General features: G+C 33.3%; 1 protein-coding gene across 1 annotated transcript in view; it reads right to left on the bottom strand.

Moving 5' to 3' along the window:
- LOC117173819 overlaps positions 1 to 19,619 on the bottom strand; it is a 142,073-nt gene that overhangs the window by 48,973 nt on the left and 73,481 nt on the right. The window contains exons 4-7 of the mRNA XM_033362463.1: positions 18,260 to 18,424; positions 5,794 to 5,952; positions 3,788 to 3,988; positions 3,108 to 3,278 (exon numbers count right to left, since the gene is read on the bottom strand). Coding sequence (XP_033218354.1) covers positions 3,108 to 3,278; positions 3,788 to 3,988; positions 5,794 to 5,952; positions 18,260 to 18,424 — 696 coding nt within the window. The remainder of the gene's footprint in view (positions 1 to 3,107; positions 3,279 to 3,787; positions 3,989 to 5,793; positions 5,953 to 18,259; positions 18,425 to 19,619) is intronic.

Raw genomic sequence — 19,619 nt, 5'->3', positions numbered from 1 at the left:
AGAGCTCCAAGGAGATTATGTTGAAAAATTAAAAAAAATTTACCCAAAAAAAATTGTTTTTATACTTCATTCTAAGGACTTATTGAACTACCCTCGTAAAAATAATGAAAAATCCAAAACTTCTATTTTTTTATCAAACTATGCAAGATACGAAAAAAATGAACCAACTAAAATTGCGCACCCTAGAAAGATCAATAAATTTGTTTCGCATCACTTTTTGTTACGACACGTAGTTTTTGTTTTTAGTCGTAAAAAACAACATTAAAAATAAAAAATAAAACATTTTTGGACTAACGACACAAGCTACGAAAAAAATGAGACAAAACTTGTTGATCTAAAAAAAGAGCTATAATTTTTTAAATGACACGTAGTTTTTGCTTTAAGCGTAAAAAATAATATTCAAAATAAAAATATTAAATTTTGTTGAAAAAACGACACAAGGTAGGAACTAAAATTAACAGACAAAAGTTGTTCACCTAAAAAGATCTATAAATTTATTATTAATCATTTTTAAACAGGACGAGTAGATTTTATTTCAATCGTAAAAAATGAGATTAGAAATAATAAAATTAAATTTTTGGAAAAAGGACAGAAAAGACGAAGAAGGACAGAGGATCCTATGCCGATACGCAGTAGTTCTTATTTAATCGTAAAAAAAAGATTAAAAAAAAATTATAAAAACAAGGAAGTAAGAATTAGTATGATTCAATTTTTATGCATATTTTGAATGGTCATGATATAAATTTATGAAAATGATATGTTACAGCGCAGTTCAGAATACAAGTTAGAGCAAAATAAGAAACAAGTATTAAAATAATCATGATAGATACAATTTGTGCGTTATCTTTCAATCTGGATCTGAATAAGCAAGCCCAGACAGAGTTACATAAAAAATGTATTATATTTGATATATCACCGTTGTGTATAATGTAGAAAAGTTGACAATTTGGACAAAATCGAGTGCGAAGCACGATGTACGTGATACGAATGTGTTCGTTAAAGCCGAAAGAGTTCTAACAAAAAAGAGTTCACAATCACAAAATTACAGTTGTTGATCCGTTAACCTTTGATTTTAAAAGGTCTTTGCACTAATGCGGGATAAATGCAAATACCGAGTGCCGAGTGCGAGAGCTATCAGTTGCGCGCCGTAGGTGCACTCAAACTGTCGAGCTAAGCTATTTTAACAAAAGAGAATTCGCAATCACAAAATTACAGTTGGCGAATTTTCAGTCTTAATTTTAAAAGGTTTGCGCAAGAATGTGGGATAATGTAAAGACCAAGTGCGTAGCGCGAGGTAAATACATCATCGAGCGAGAAGCGCGAGAACCAACAGTCGCGAGCCCTAAGCGCGTTCAAACTTGCGAACGAAGGAAGCCGAGCGTGTAGCGCGCGATTAGAATGTGCCCGCGTAACGGGCAGTTTTTTTTGTTTTTTAAGTGTAATTTTCACTTTTCTATCATTTTTAATTTTCTACCTTCTCTGTTAACTATCTATCATTTTTATGTAATAATTAAAAAGTGTTTGCAACGATGTGGGAATATTAAAATTTGCTCATGAGAGTTGTTTTAAGAGCCTTGGCAACCTATACCAACTTTTTTAACAGAATTGGATACAAATGCAAAGTTATTTTGTCACCAAATGGAAGTTATGGGGGGGGGGGGGCATTGACCCATTAAATCAAAGGAAATTTTGAGATTTAGGTTTGCAAGAAATAATTTTAATGACATTACCTGTCCTGAAGGATATGGAAATTCTAGATACTAATGAAGGAGTCAAAACTTTTGATGATAGATAAATGATGGGTAAAATAACGTATGTGGCGGCATTTTAAATCTATTTTTTCATCTTTTTGTGTTTGATAATATTGAAACTAAAATAAGATATAATATTATGAAAGGGATTTGTAATTGAGGATATTAACGATACTGGGCAGATTATTCCATTTAGATATCTGAAATAATGAAAACCTCCATTTAACTTTCCTGATCTTTGTGCCAAGGTTTTAATTCAGTTTCAAAATTCGAAATGTGTTCTAAATTTTCCGAGTTACTACAGTTACCGTGTTCTGAAATTCAATACGAGCATGTACATCAGTTACGAAAAGCGAAGACGGGTTTAACGTTGTAAAAGGGGATATTGGCGAAGGGTGGGCTGCTGGCTAATTGGCAGATGGGTGGTGTGAAAGCCAAGTCATAGTAGGCAATGGGAAACGAGATCTAGTCAAATACACTTAAAAGTTAGTCTACTCGCGACAGCTGGGTTTGCGTGGCAAAGCCGCAGAGCTACTTTCCCATCTAGTGGTTTGAAAACTGCGTTATCAGGAGCGGCTTTCGCTGGACAGGGTGGACACGCCTATGCCAAAGAGCCCAATTCGTATGACCGGGAACCGAATAGCTTTCGGCGTCCCAAAACAATGTAGCGCAGTTCGCTAACTTTCAGGTGACCTCTGCTAACTAGCCTGGCCGCGGGTAACAGTTAACTATATTACAGCACTCTCAGGGAACCAGAGCCAAAGCCGCTTCGCGTGTCTGCATCGACAATGGGGGCCAAACTCCGAAAACAGAAAGTCCCTGCTTATTTAATGAGCCACTGCGTAAGGTACTTGGTTTGTCAATTATTCCACTGTAGGCGAAATCCGGCTTAATCTGCCTCCGGATGTTGGATACCAAGAGAGATGGCTACCCTTTCCTAATACGTTTGTTTCGCTAATTGTTCCCGAGCTATTCTGATTATTTAAGAGAGAATCTGTAGCCTAGAGTGTTTTAAATAATGGTCAAAGGTTAAGATTGTTTTGTAGGATCTGATGCAAATTATTATGATCCAGATTTCAGATCTAGAAAAAAATGTTTCTGAGACATCATATTTCATTTTCTAAGAAGCTCCCCGATGTTCCGCAGCCTTTCCTACGATACCATAAGGATCATGCTATGTGTTAACTTCAGACACGGCGAAACACTGTATTTTTACAAAAAAAATCTTGTAGGGTTTTACATTTCCCAATACTCTTTAATACTCCAAATCTTCTAATATGTTGTTAACAAAGGCAATCTATTCTACATAAAGGATAAGTTTAATTATTTCTATAAAAAGATGATTTATTATCTTACCATTGCTAAGATGCATGCGACCATGTTCATCGGGATATACACTTTCAGATCGATCACTCGCTGTCGAACTACTGCTCAAAGCACTTCCATGACCCCGCCGTGTTCTGCGGCTTAAGGTACCTGCAGCTGCAGAACTTGTCTTTTTTGTCGGGGCCGTATACACCGTTTCACCTGCAAAATAAAAAATTGGATTAAGAATTTCTGAACTCATTAAAATATTACTAACTTCCGAAACAACCCACTGGAAAATTATTAAACTCCGTGTGTCACTGATTTAATAATGAATTCCCAATAATTAATTTTATTGATTAATTCTATGTGAGCAAAGCTTTACCAGATTTGAAAATAGTTATTCTTTTTTGTATGTTTCATACGTTTAAATTTTAAAAATAAGAAATTAAGAGTTAAATAATACTGGAGGTAAAAGCCTCTTTGCGAAAGTGGGAACAGAGAATAATTTTCTCGGTAGCATACAAAGCTACCGTCAGGAGACTAAACATTTCTGCAATTTTTTAGCATTTTTCCACGGGTTATAGTTCATCTCAAAGGGCGACAAGGCTAAGTAACCACGCAGCGCGAATACCTGCCTCTAGGGCGACGAACTGACTCAAGCAAGCTTTGTTCAAAAAGCTTCGACTTCCTTCTAGGACGTGCATTTAAAAATGAAAATTTAAACGAACCGTTGCCACTCCGAGACCTGTCTGACGAAATACTGCCATTATAGTGATGACGTCGGGCATTCGTACTTTCGAGAGGAAACGGAGAAGCCTGGCGATGATTCGGTGTCAATGTTGGAGGAGGAGTCGGAAATGGAGTAGTCGGGTTATCTGTTGTTGCTGCTCCCTCCGTGTCCGATCCGGTGCGATAAGAGCGATCTCCGTCTGAAATAAGATATAATAAAAAAAAATAAAAATAAGGAACTACATTTCCGTCAGGAAAGAAACACTCAGTTTGAATAAATTGATAGAAACGTCAGACTAGGCTAAAATGGGACATTGCAGGTGCTGATATTGTAGTTTAAGGTGTGATAAGAAATAAATGTAAGAATAAAATTAATGATAAAAAAATCCTTGTTTTCTATCTGCAATAAGTTTTAGATGAGTTCGTAATACAAACACTCAACTACTGCTGATCTTTTAGTTTAGGGTGTGATAAAAATAAAATTTAAAATAAAATTAATTATCAGAAAAATCCTTGTTTTCTATCTACAATAAGTTTTAGATGAGTTCGTAATACAAACACTAAAGTTCTTCGATTGCTGGAAAGATTCACAAACTCTAGTCACAAAGTCATGCGAGCGAGGATCGTAGAAGTAGGAAACTCACTTTATGCTGTTATCGTTTCTGTGTCAACAATGCACAATTCAAAGTTAAAAGGTTAGCCCAAGAACGATCTAACCAATACGTCTTTAATTGCTTTTCAGAAAAAGATGAAGCGCTTGTATCGGTAGATTCACGGAAATATCGAAATGAGCTGAAAGTATTTGAGTCACTCGCCTACCTATCGTTGCTGTCGTCTTTAGAGCGTTACATTACTTTAACAAGTTAATACACGACATTTCGTGTAACTCAATCCATGTCGTTACTCTAACCAGAATTTTCTTAATGCATTAAAGTTCAAGTTCACAATTCAGGTTGTAAGAACAACCAGCGGTTTCATTACGTGACGAGAAGTCGTGAAAAGGGTAAGCAGGGTATAATAAAAATTCATTAAAGGTAAATTAAGCTTTTGTGAAAAAAGGATCTTTGATTTCAGAAGATCATAAATTTTCTTCAAATGTACCCAGTGGATCTCGAGAAATTTTCAAAAGCCCTGGAAAGAAGTTTCCTCTTTAATTAAATTTCCACTTTATTAGTTATTCAGGGATTTTTTCTGAGCGGAAGCTCGTTAATTTTGTATGGTTTGATGTATTGGCATGTCGCGTAATAATTTCATGGAAAGATAGAACTTGCGATTCTAATTTTCCGTTAAATTTCCTTTATCCGTTACTCGAACAAAGGGGCAAGATCCTGTCTGGAAAAGGATGAAATGAAGAACCACGGAAGGAAAGGAATTGAATTTTGTCGGTAATTAATGAGGAAACTTTTACGAACAGCCTTGGGCATACTTACTATAAATGTCCGGATATAAGAACATGCATTCCATCAACAAAAAAAAGTGTTTGGAGACATTTTTTTTGACTCGTCATCTTTGACTATATAACATATTAATGTGAGTTTTAATATCTATTGGGAGTTGAGAAAGTTAGATTAGATGGAAAGAAGTAGATAATTGGTTTAGTGGAAATCGAGTTTTTGACTTGTTGAGTTATTGTTCCAAATCAAAAAATATTTGACACGCCTGGCTTATGAAGTAGTTCCGAGCCGCTTTTACACTTCCATGGCCTCTGGAAGAGATCTGTCCTAATTTTAGATTACATTGAATTATCAACGAGTTCTCGGCCACTTTTAGACTTGCCTGCCTTGTGCAGAGTTCTAATGAATTTTTATACTCCCCTAATGTAATAGATAAACTTTGAATCAAAAGTTGCTTAACTACCCTGGCTTATGGATACCACTTTCAGACTTTACTGGCAGCTGGATGAGGTCTGAGCTAAATTTTTCATTCCTTTGACTTCTACAATCATTCTGAGCAACTTTTGACTCATGTGGATTATGGAGGAGTTCTAATCCACGCTCAGACTTACCTGGATTTTTTAGAAGTTCTGAGTTATTTCCAGACTCCCCTGACTTCAGGAGAAGTTTCACGGCCTTTTTAGACTTCTCCCACTTTTGAGACAGTTTTGGCTCCTCTGGTTTCTGGCAGAGGTGTAAACATTGTGCTTCTTTGCAAAAAGGACAATGAGCTACAAATGACCTTGAGACTTTACGCAATTTTTTATCAACTCCATTCTACTAAATTCTGAAATCAGTACGGCTTCATGCTACATGGTGTCAATCCAACATCCTAATGTTCACCGAGGCATCCAGATATGACATCAGTAGCTAGAGCAAGTGTCTACATGCTCGTAGCAGCGATAAGAAAAAGTCGAATCCTTTTAAAAGTCAGGCTGATGTTTTCAAATCTATATGGATTAGAAAATCCAATATAGAATCGAGGGATGGGATGAAAGGTGGACTACGCAAGAGAATATAAGGGAGGGTTAGAAGGTCGAAGAAGGCGGATGAGGATGAGGTTAAAGTTGAGAGAGGATTCGTGGAGAGAAGAGGGTATAACGCAATTATAGGTAGGGTTGATGCCGAGCTAGCTCTCGCGTTCTTATACGAAAAGGGGGTAGTGAATCGGTAAAGGGAAAAGAAAAAGGAAAGAGAAGCCAACCAACGATGGGTGGCAAGATTGAATATGAAAGTTTAATGTGGGCAATATCAGCGGCACTACCTTGGCCCACGACCACTCATTCTCAGACGTCTCTTTTATCCATGTACCCATCTTCCTGTCTATATGTCGGTAGTATCGCGAATATCCTTATATCCTTGACCCGACTCGAGAAAAAAGGAATGGTCGTGGAAAGACGTCGTCCTGATTCTGAAATGGTCGGAGAAATGGGATATTCGCCAATGCTAGTTCTTTTTGAACTCGGATTAAACTTACCTTCCAGACTGAAATCGTTCATGGATTTTTGAAGAGATACACTTTCGAGTTCAACTACGATATACAATCTGGAAACATAAATTTGAGGGCGTCGAATATATGAGATACATTTATTATCGAGTGGTCCACTCATGTGTAGAGCCAAGGTGGATTTTAGTAAATGTTATTACTTACACAGGCGTCGCAGTAGAAACAAATACAAGAGCCGTTCAAAAACTACGTTACACTAATTTGAAAAAATTTTCAAATTCTCACATTCTCCAAAATTTTTCTTCCACTTAATTTAAAAACCATCGAAAATAAAACGAATCATACAGAGGTAATATTCTAACAGAGTTCACAGCCCTAAATACTTTTACAGCAGAGGAAATAAGCTGATTTTTGACGAAAATAGGAGAATAAAATGAAAGTAAATTCTCTTTAGTAAAATTAACGTATAGGCACCATTTTTACAAAACATAATTAAATTGAGACTGACCAGTAGCATTTGCAACCAAATAGTTTAATTTTCTAGCAAAAGAAACGAATTTTAAATCAAATAATTCAATCTCTAAGTAAAACAAAAAAAGAATGCTTTAGAAGGCTGTTGAATTCTCAATCTATAAGGACAAATATTCTAATGAAGATTACATATTTTAAATAAAACTGTTGAGTTTTCAACGAAATGATTGAATCTTAAATCAATTAATTACATTTTTAGCCTGAACAGATTAACTCTCAAATAAGCCGATGCATTTTTAACTAAAGAAGGTGGAATTTCTACCAAAAGCGATACATTTTCAATCCAAAAAGACGATGTTCCAGTAAAACCATTGAATGTATACAAAAAATATGGTTTTCATACAAAAAGACCAACATTTTCAAAAAAGTTTTTTAATTTCAAAGTAAAATGCTGAATCTTTAACAAAGAAAATAGCTTTTAGAAGGAAGTTCAATTTCAAAATCAAGCCAGATTTTACGGTAAGGAGCGAACAAAAATTGCAATTAAATTGCTAGTCGAATTTAAAATTTAAAAATATAAATTTTAACAAAAAATTTTTCAACCAAGGGGAAGAATTTTCAACTAACTAAAACTATGAATTTTAAAATAAAATGACGAATCTTCAACAAAAATTATTTTTTTACAAAGTGTTTCAAAATGCAACCGAGTCATTTGATTATCCACCTAACAAGATGATTTTTTAACGAATAATGTAATATAAGATATTTCAACCAAAAAAGATTGGTATTTTAAATGAAAAATAGTTGAATTCAACCAAAACGCTATTGCAAAAAAATACAAGATTAACATTAAAAAAAGTTTTCAATATAAAAAAAGTAGTAAAAAGAATATATTTTTTGAGTGGCCGCAAAACTCCAGTTTCCAAATTCTCTTATTTTTCTCTGGAGAATTTTCTATTCTCCATGACCATTGATATTCTAAGACCAGAAGTTTGATCTTGTAATATTTTTAAAATAGAATATTTCATAAATGAAACAAAACAATTTCAAATTTAAAAAATTTTGAAATCTATTTTTCTTGAAAGTTATTTAAATAGCTTACTTCAGAATTTTCCTTATATTTACAAGTTATTTTCAATTTCCTGAGTTATCCCTGATTTTCTAATCTTTCTTAACCTATGGCCACCTCGAACTATATTAGTAAGGTATTTTAAAAGGCTATTTCCGTTATTGTTATACATTAATTTGTTGATTCCTTCTTTTTCAAGTTTGGAAAACTAACAGCTTTAGAATCTTTAGAACTTGGTAATTTATTTGACTAAACGTAGGGGAAACACTGAATGCGTTTTTAATCTCCCGCGTTTTTCCTCACGAAGAAAACTAGCATCGTTCTCTTTACAAGCCGATGGGGTTGACGGTGTACCAGCCTTTGTGGAAAAGCCTGCAGCGCTCGAAGTGTTTTATAATGTTGTGCCTTTGAACTCGCTTCGAAAGGCAGTGTATGTGAATGGTTCTCGAGTATGTACTCAGGGTGTCTATACAAGTTAGTTCCGGCTTTCCTTCTCATCCCTCACTTTTCCGATTTCCCTCTCACTTTCTGTCGTTGCTCTTTTTCACCGCTAAAAAATAACGGCAGGGTAACTCGGTGACTTTGCCGCACGTGTATTGGCAATATTCCTCATGCCAGGAATATTCTTCATGCCAGCGCGCGTGTCGCCCTCAATTATTTTTCATCCTCGCGTGGCAAAGGGCAATGAATTCGATGCCAGAGAAGCTCAAACCGAATTATCATCGAAATCGTGCCTCGCGCTTCGAAAACCCACACCTTTACAAATAGGAAATTGTTTCTAAACTCATACGTGTATTCTTTACGCGTGTTTGTGCTTCAATTTACCATTATTACAGGATTTTATTGTTTATGACTATATAGCTTCGATTTTTGACATGTGTTTGTGCTTCAATTTATCATTATTACAGGATTTTATTGTTTATGACTATATAGCTTTGATTTTTGATATTGAGCATGTGAGAATTTTAAATGAACTAGCATCATCAATCGAGCATTAAGCTCTTGTGTAGTTTTCAGAAAATAAGTAAAAATAAGTTTTTATATTAAATTGAAATTTCAATTAACTACTTACTTCTTAAACTTCGTATTTTCTTTTAATTATGAAAATAAATTTTGCTAAGATTCTTGAGAAAATTTGAAAAAGATTTTTTAAAATTGCAGATGTGAAAATATTTTAATTTTAAATCAAATTAAGTTGAATTCATAAGCAAATTTTTTAACAAAGTAGATTAATCCTCAACCAAAACGGCTAAATTTAATCCGAATACTTACATTGTTAACCAAAGAGATTCAACTAAAATGGTGAATATTAAAACAAAAAAATGAATGTTAAGAAAGATTGTTTAGTCAAGAGAAAACAAAAGATTCATTCGAATTCTTGAATTTTCAAGCCAGAAAGCGTTTTAAAAAAAGATTCGAAGTTTCGACAAAATAGACCAATTTTCAACAAAATATTCAAATTTTCAATAAAAAAGATGTATTCATAAAAAAAGTGTATTCCAAATTATAAATAATTGTAAGGAAAAATAATTTTTTAATACAAAATAATAAATAATTTCGGTTCTGTCAAAAAAGTGTAATTTTTCATTAAAGAAAATTTCACAAAATTTTAGGAAAAATTTGAGCCAGTTCTAATGATACTGAAAATTTGTGCAAGTTGAGAATAAATTAAACTATAATATTAAAAAAAAATCTTCGGTAATCTTTTCGAATTTTGAAGTATTTTTCTTCCTATCTAAACTTAAAAGATTCCTAAATATATTTTCGACTAGAACTATTCCTAAAATTTCATTTTCATTTTTCAGATACTTTTTTGACAATTTCGGAGATATTTTAAAATGTAAAAAAAATCGTTGCAGTACAGTGCTAAAGCGTTTTCAATTGATTATTTTTTTCGATCAACCCTACTTACCATTATGAATCACAAGAAACTGACTTTAAATTTTTGAATTGTTTAAAACATTATAAAAATTTGGAAATTATTGCTATATATTTATTGCACTAAAGTAAGTTTTTTTTTTCGTTAATTCGAGGATTTGAAAAAAAGGTGCATCGAAAAAGTTGTGCAAAACACCATGTTTATTTTGTTGGTTCATAAAATTGTTTAATTAGTAAAAATGAATTTTCTGTACCATTCGTTGAATCTGGAAGCTTAATGGTTATTCAAGAAAGAAAAACATCAAATTCCATTCAAAATTGGATTGTAGACGGAATTTTTTTCATGAAAAGTACTTTTGGAAACACAGTGCTCTGTAACGCGCGCATAATTTTGATAGTTGAATATAGGGTGTCCATACATTTCTGTTGAAAAATATTTAGCTAGTATTTCACAGATGACAATGTGATCACTGATGTCATATATCAATGAAAAGTAGAATCTAAGGCATATAGCCATAGTGCCATGTATTATGTATACCGTTTTCAGAATGAGTGACTTAAGCATTGAACAAAAGGTGTTTCTCATAGAATCCTTTTACAGAAAAAGTAAATCTTATACGGCAGCAACAAGAGCATTCCAAAGTAGTCTTCTGACGTCTGTGTTGGTCTTCAGGAAGCTTAGGGCACTCGCTTTATTGGGCCTAGTAACCCACAATTTTCAAACGGGGACATGGAGTGCCTTCCCCATTCACGCGATTAAAATCGTGTTGATTACTATTTTTGGGGATACAATAAAAATCTATGTCACGCAAATAATCCACTAAGTGTAAAAGAGTTCGAAAAGCTATATTTAATATATCCCCAAAAATAATTATCAACATGATTTGAATGGCGTTAATAGGGTGGCCAATCTTTACCTCTATCTGAAAATTTTAGGCAACCTAGCTAAATAAAACGAGTGCCGAAGAGTTTCTGAAGTGCAAAGCAGACGTCAGAAGTCCTGTGGAATGCTTTCGTTACAGCCGAGAATAAGATTTAACTTTTCTGTAGAAGGATTCTATGAGAAACATCTTTGGTTCAACGCTTAAGTCACTTATTCTAAAAACGCAATACGCCAAAAATGACACTACGGCTATAAACTTTTTATAACTATGTGACATTAGTTACCGCAACCTCATCTGTAGAAATAATAGCTGAATATTTTTTAAATATATTTACGGATGCCCTATTATTAAACTAAATTTCAGCACAGAAATTTGCATTTCGACGTGTGTCACTTGTTTGAAAATGTTTTCCTGTGAGGACTAAACGGTCGATGGCTTGTCTAGGAATGGGAAGCCACGGACATATTGTTTGTAGGGGATCGTTACTATGGTGACTCCGTGGAGTACAACCTACGTATCGAATGCATTAGCTCGCATCAGCAACGCAGTAGCACCCTGCATAGTAACATCATGAGCCATGTTCACAAGAAAGTATATTAAACCTTTCAAGGGATGTCACCAACTTTGCCATTTGCTATGACTTTGTCGCTCGACATAAAAGTCTACAGATTCCGAGAAAATTGAATTTCCTCTCGTTTGATCTCAATGCAAATAAGGTTATAAAAATTTAAAAGCACATTTTTTAAACATTTACTTAAAACAGTCAACACGACAAAAAATTTTAAACAGTAAATCGAACATAATTTAGCATTTATTTAACTGTTATTCAGTTTGAAAGATTTGATGAAATCAAAATGAAGAAAGCTTCAGTTTCAATCTATAATGAAAACTTATTGTTTTGTTTTTTTCCTTAAATCGAGTAATAGATGAAAAATCTTTTTCGCACATTATTCTCAATCACATTGGATACAAATTAAAATTTCAAAATTCTGAATATATTCACTGATTTTTAAAGATGACTTTCTAGTTCAAGGGTACATTACATACTGGGATTAGACTCACATTTTACCTCGAATTAAAAAAAGAGACAGCTCGGTTTCATAGGAACGAGTCCGTAAAAGGGATAATGATCACAGTTTTCAAAAACATCTATGAATATGGTATTTTCTACTTAAGAACATTTTCTTATTTTTATTTTCCTGGAAACATTGCACAAATTTATTTTAAATCAAAGTCTTCTGAAATATTAAGGATTGCTTTGATAATTAATAAAGTAAAATTCCTGAATAATTTAGAAATAATATAATTATAGTATTTATACGCAGTATACTTATTCTGAGAATTTTCTTTATATATTTAGAGAATCTTCGTTGAAAACGCATTATAACAGCAATCAAGGGAATTGCTGTCATTTATAGAAAATCTCAAAGTAATGCAAATAAGTCATAAATGTAAAATTCTTCTGGCAATCATACTTTTGGTACATACCAAAATGTCATTCTATAAATTTTTATTTCAAATAAATTATTTTAAATTAGAAAGATGTAATTCTTCCTAAACTTTTGCGGGTCCACAAAATTATACAACAAAAGTCTATTTTTGAATTACATCCCTATAAAAAAGAATTTTATATCTTTTATAGAATCAATTATCTTATGGCCAAAAAGGATGTATGAAATTATTTGAAAAAAAGATCACTGTTCTCAGATACAATTTTTTGGGTTGACCAAGAATGACCCTGTTGTCGTTCTCTAGCGTTCGGTTCTTTTTACCGTTCAGAAAAGATCGATTCTTGGATCTTCTTCTTGGCGAAGAAAGTTAAAAAAAATACAAAATATCTTGAACAAAATAGATAATTTTTCAACAGAATAATGCAATTTTCAAGACAATGGTTCAATTATCAACTAAAAATGTAATATTAGCTGATTTAATTTAAAGTTGACGCGGTAATAATTTAGTTAAAAGATTTCATAGTTAATATTTTTAAAGAATATAGATTTTTGACAATATAGTTAAATTTTTAACCAGAATTGATATTTCAACCAAGAAAAACGAATGTTTAAGAAAAAAGTTTAATTTTTAACAGAATAATATAATTTTCTCTCTACAAGAATGAATTTTTAACCCAATAGTCAAATTTTGAAACAAAAAAGATAGATTGCGACAAACCAAAATTGTTTTTTAACAAAATATTTAAATTTTAACCACACTTAAACTTTTAACATAATAATTAAATTCTCAAAAAACCGTTGAATTTTAAACTAAAAAGTTGAATTTCCTGCTAAAAGATGATTATTTAAATAAAGTGATGAATTCTTCAATTAAAAATACAAAATTTTAACAAGATTTACAATTTTTTAGTTTAGTTTCTGTAAAAAAGTTGAATTTGCAACAAAAAAGTTAACTTTCAATACGAAACACCAAAAAAAGGCAATTTCTAGCCAAAAAAATAAGTTTTTAAATAAAAAAGATGTACTTTCAACTAAAAATGATACATTTTCCAGCAAACATGGAAGTTACATTTTCAGTTCAACAAATTATATCGACACCAAAAAGCAAATAAAAAATTGAAAGAAGATACTTAAATATTTAAATTGCGACACAAAAAAAATAAAATTGTAACAGAGTAGTTCTAGTTCTTCACAATGAATTGAAGTTTAAATAAAAAAAGGCCAACTTTCAACAGAATTGTTAAACTTTTGAGCAAACAGATGAATTTTAAACTAAAATGATGAATCTTCAACTCGAATAGATACATTTCTAGCTTAAAAATTAATTTTCAAAAAAGGAGAAAAAAGCGTTTTTGAATCACAGAGTTGCATTTTATACTAATCTGAAGGTACACAAAATTTTGTTGTTAACAAAATGTTTTAACCTTCAAACAACTAGGGTGATGTACCCAATTATTGGCAGGTTAAGGAGAACTTCAGGCTTTGAGAAAGAAATGAATGTCAAAAATTGTATTTGCGATAAATGTACACTAATATATACATTGCTTATACTATATAACATGGTGTGAAATTCTAAGCTTTCTTTATCTCAATATTTATTTAAAACAGAAAAAATAATTAAAATGAGCTCGTCAGCCTAGAATCGGAATAAACTGAACTTTAATAGTTTCACTAAGAAGTAAATAGTGAAGACAAACATTTTTATCAATTATTTTTTATTTATAAACAAATAGTGTGGCTTAATTCACTTAGTTATCAGCATATATCTCGTTCAAATTCGTTTATGGTGATCGTCGGCTTCTTTTTACTGTTTCAGCACAATTAGTAGATTTATTATTTTTCGAAAATTGATTTTCTTTGTTATTTGTTTCTTTGGCTTTTCACTTCATTTACCTTCCTTTTCGTTTTAGGGTTAGATGTTAGAGGGTAACGCATATAATCTTGTGTACTTCTGTTTTTTATACATTTTAAAGCAATTTATTGTACATGTCAGGGTGAAATCGTTTTGTGTCTGAAATCTGTAGGCTTATGTAATTTTTCATTAATTGCATACGAACCTGAAAACTGATTATAAAATACTTCTTTTCTCTCTACACTATTTAAAGAAATCTTATTATTCAACACATTTTAAGAAGTGTTAAAAATTACATCTGAATATTCTTTTTCTAAATGCAAATCAAATAGCAGTTTTTTTTTAACAGACTAGTTGTGAGTGATACATTAGACTGATTTGAGGTTAGGTCTACATCGCTCAGTTGCGAATTTACTCTTATTTCTAAATAACTAACATCACTAAATATAATTACAGTGAAACTTTTCTATAGCGCAAATTTTGGGGCTGACAGTGGGTGGGAACTAACTCATTATAGCTCGCTCCGATTTTTTTTGTGCGGCAATTCTCCGAAAGGAGAAGAAGAGGACTATATAATAGAAGAGAGGTCTTTTATTCTAACTTTTACAAAACAACAAACGAACATAAACATACTTTTTCTGGTTGACAAGAGTTGAGATGACGGATGCAACAACTCGACAATCGCTTGAAACCGCGTAAAAGTATTGTCCAGTCGGGAAAATCTATCGATGAAAAAACGTGGTCGAAATGTAAAATAAAATATACATTCCTATTCAGCTTGACGCGGCAGACAAATTTTTCTCATGAAACTTTTTTATTTGATAATTATTACTTAAGATAAACAATAACAACTTAGAAAATGTTCCGATCGAAAAACGATGTTTTTTGAAACACAACTTGTAATTATTCGGCCGTTTGTTGATAAAAATGCTTGAAATTTGTATAGTGTATTCTCAATATATAAGCAATGACTATAAACAACGCACTTTGTTTAAAACGTGAATATGTATGTTGTTATTTAATACCAAATTGATTTCTAACGAAAACGACGCTTTTCCAACTTCGACCAGTGGGACAGTCATCCAAAAAATATTAGTTGAAACAACTTGCCGCGAAAAACTTGTTCACTAGACTTTGAAAAAGCTTTTTTGGAAATTTATAGAAAATTGGTCAAAAATGGTAGAAATGGCATCGAGTTGAAGTCAAAACACGCTGCCGCTGGAGCATATTGTTGCTATTTGCCGCTGCTGACTAGTTGCTTAGGAACAAAGGCCGATAAGCGGAGCACTGTAGCGGCAGCGTGTGTTGACTTTAACTCGCTGCCATTTCCACAATTTTCGACCGACTTTCTTCAAAATTTTTAGAAAAACTTTTTCAAAGTCAAGTAAACACCTTTTTGCTATAAGTTACTTCAAATAACATTTTTTCGATGACCGTCCCACTGGTCGAAGTAGGCGAAACGTATATTTCGTTTGGAATACATACAAATTTCAAGCACTTTTATCAACAAACGGCGAATAATCGCGAGTTGTGTTTTAAAAAACATCGATTTTTGATCGGAAAATTGTCTAAGTTTTTATTGTTTATCTAAGGAATAATTATCGAATCAAAAAGTCTCATGAAAAAAATTTGTCGGTCGCGTGAAGCTGAATACGAATGTATATTTTATTTTACGTAAATGTAAAAAACACATGTAAAAAACTTTATTTCTTTAATATCTTTGTAATTATTAATAATTCATATCATATTATTTAATTTAATATTCATTAAACAATAAAAACTATTTTTCCAGTTCACTCATAGAGAAAAAATGAGCTTTTAAAAAGATATTAGCAAAATAGGGCAAAAATCAACTACATCCCATGCATTTGGTCACTTGTTTTCCCCTTAGAAATCTATGAAGTGAAGTTAGCTGGTGACTGAAGTAAAAATACCTAATAGAAATTATTATTGCACCATTAACCTATTTCCCTTTCGCGGTAGGGTGACTCGGTGCAGAAATGAAAAATATGAGGCAAAGATATAGAATTTTAGATTGATGTAGAATTCCCTTGTAATTTATTTAAGTAACACGTTCGCTTCACAACACTGCTCCAACCCAGGTTGCTGATCAATCTCTCTAGTCATCACCCCAAGCGAAGATCCTCACAAAGTCGTTATGTAAGGTTCCCCAATTTGGGTCCATTAGTGACTAAGGTTTTCATGCAGGCTTTCATATTTCTGTGGCTTCTTATGTCTCTCCTAAATAGGGTCTCATTCACACATTCTAAGCATTCTTTCCGCGGGCTGCCTGTGGGCACGCTGATATTTACTTCACCCTGATACACTTGTTTCGTTAGTTTTTCATTTAGCATTCTCTCAACATGCCCGAATCATCTTGACCGATTTCTTTTACATGTGTCTATTAGCGTCTCTTCTACACCACATTCTTTGAGAATTATCTCGTTACTCACTTTGTTCATCATAGTTTTTCCGCATATTATGCGCAAGAATCTCATGTCAATTGCGTTAATTTTACTGTTATCTATTTTTTGATAGGTCCATGTCTCGTTACCGTATAGTACAGTCGGTACAAATATAGAATCATGTATTGCCATTTTAGCTTTATTTGATATGTTTTTACTTATGATAAAGGGCCCTGCTCTACCAATAACCTTCTTACCTTCGTTTATACGTTTCATCTAACTCCTCATTTATCTTGCTGTTCCTAGTAAATAAGCTGCCAAGGTATACGAACTTATCAACTTGTTCAATTCCCTCATCAATTAATACAATATTGCATAGTGTTTTCTCAATCTTCCCTTCGAACATCATATTTTTGGTGTTGTTCGCGTAAATTTTGAAGCCTGTGTTCTTCATGCTTGCATTCAGTTTATTTCAAATTGTGCCCTAAAATAGTATCTGAAAGCGTCTAGTATCCCGTATGCATCATATAGCATTTCCACATTACTATTTATCATATTGACAAATTCTGTACTTTTATTTTCATTCAGTTTTTTATAAAGCAGTTTCTTGCTTTCTTCAAAGTCGTTTTGCATTTTCTTCTCTTCTTATGCTCTAATTTTATCTTCACTCACCTTAATTAATCGTTTGAGTATCCTTCTTTCGTGTCTGTAATCATTTTTACGTCTATTCCTTTCCTAATTGTCAATACCTGCGATCTTTAAAGTTCCCATGTACGCTTCTTTTTTTGCTTTTTGGGCAGCCTGAATTTCATCATTCCACCATGCATCACCGGACATTCTTCCTACAATCGCGGTGCCAAACACTTCGATCGTACATCTACCAATGATATCCCGGAACTTAGTCCATGCGCCCTCTATATTTTTGTTGTTTATAAGCCCCTCCCAGTTTGCCTTATCTATGCTTTAAATTATCTTATTTTGGAAACCAATTCGCACATCCGGTTTGTGTAGGTTCTCAATTTTTGTTCGCGTTTGTTTTGATTTCTTGGTTCTCTTCCTTCTCCATCCCCGACCTAAGTTAATTTGGAAGATCAGAAGGTAATGATAAGTGTTGCGTTCAGAACACCTTATGACCCTTGTATCTTTAACTAACTCTCTTAGTCTTTCATCCGCAACAACAAAGTCAATTATACTGTGGCTATTTCCTATAGACCAGGTGTACATGTGGATCCCAAGTATTTGTGATAAACAGAGACCTTTCTAAGCATAGACCAACTAATTTATCTCTGTCATAGTTTGTTCTTGGATCCCCCAAAAAAAACCTAGTACTCTTTCTGTATCCTGTCCGTGTGGAAATTTGATCGTAGGCCTAACTCGGCCCAAGCCTAGCAAAACTAGGACCTGGCCTGGTGATCAAGCCTGGGTCAAGCTAGAATGTAACGCTAAATCTGGGCACGGTCTGGCTCGATTGCCAGGCTCGATCGCCGCGCCTGGCCCAGGCTTCACCCTAGTTCAATATCGACCCTAGCTATTTTCTTATCGGAATAAATTTTTTTATGCAACTATTTATGGAACCAATACCAGAAGTATCTGTGGTATCCTCAACCTCGTCGACAATGGGATCTTCATTAACTCTTGGAAGTTTAGGATTTGTAATATTATTCTCATTTAAAAAAGGCATTTCAATTGCGGGTTCATTAAGTATCTCTTCAGGTTCTGATTCTGCCTCATCGACTGCATCACCATCTACACAATCAATCACAACACACATACAATCATTTCGTGCTTGATACTTTTTAATTAGATAAATAATCGTTTACGCCTGCATAAATATAATGTACTTACAAAATCGTTATTTAGAGGTTAGAATTACGCTAGCTTAATGTCTTATTATAATTTTAAATTAATTTACTCACTTTCGAAATCAACACGTAGGTATGCAATAGTGGTTTTTACTCGATGTCTCCTGACTCTACAGGGGCTTTTTATTATTTTAGGCATTTTACGACTTAAAAAAAGATACTCTTTTAAGCAAACAGAAAGTTACATAGTGGATATTGGATAATGCACAAAATAATCCAACAACATCTGCCATGAATTTTAGAAACTTTGCCACTACCTATCTAGCTAGATTAGAGGTCAAGGCCCTGAGAAATACATGCTAGACCCAGGTTCGAGGCCCCCGGCCTGGTCCAAGCCTGAAACGGAGAAGATACCTGGCGATTTCTGCACGGGTGGTTTTGGATTCCCACCTATCCGTTTAGGTCTCCTGTCAGAATTATTCTTTCCCCATGTTCGCAAATACTTATTGTGTCATTTAAAGTGTTCCAGAAGGCGTCTTTTACTTCTCTGGGATCACTATAAACTGGTGCATAACATGCTATGATAAAACATCTTCTGATTCCTACTTTTATTCTAGCCCACAGCAGTCGGAAGATACGAAATCATTATCTCCGAGATGATGCTTCACTCTTTCATTAAAAATCGGACCTACTCCTTTCCTACCATGTGATTCACTATCTACTCCTGACCATGCTTCAAATCCGCCTTCTAAGACCCCGTTTTCTATGTCTCTATTTTCGCCTTCCTTTTTCTTTGTTTCACGCACATAACAAATATCTGATTTCCCTACGTTCATAATTTCTCGCAATTCTTTTACCTTAAGTTAATTACCCCCCCCCCCAGCATCCTAAACACCTAGTTTCCATTCGTCGCCTGAAACATGACCTTTAGATTTACCTGTGCATGTCTTCTGTCAAATAAAGTTCCACTCCTATCCGAGGCTATTTTATAGTTTTTATTATTCATTGTTTAGATTTTACGCCCAACTACTACATTAATACTATAAGTTTATTTTCTAAGTCAAAATCATGTCAAAATTAAGTAGTTATTCGTCATATGGTGGATACCGTGGTTATAAGGTCCGCCCCAACAAACTTCA

Source organism: Belonocnema kinseyi, chromosome 5, assembly GCF_010883055.1.
Source record: "Belonocnema kinseyi isolate 2016_QV_RU_SX_M_011 chromosome 5, B_treatae_v1, whole genome shotgun sequence".
In the NCBI taxonomy this organism is placed as follows: Eukaryota; Metazoa; Arthropoda; class Insecta; order Hymenoptera; family Cynipidae; genus Belonocnema; species Belonocnema kinseyi.
This window is presented reverse-complemented; position numbering and strand designations above follow the sequence as displayed.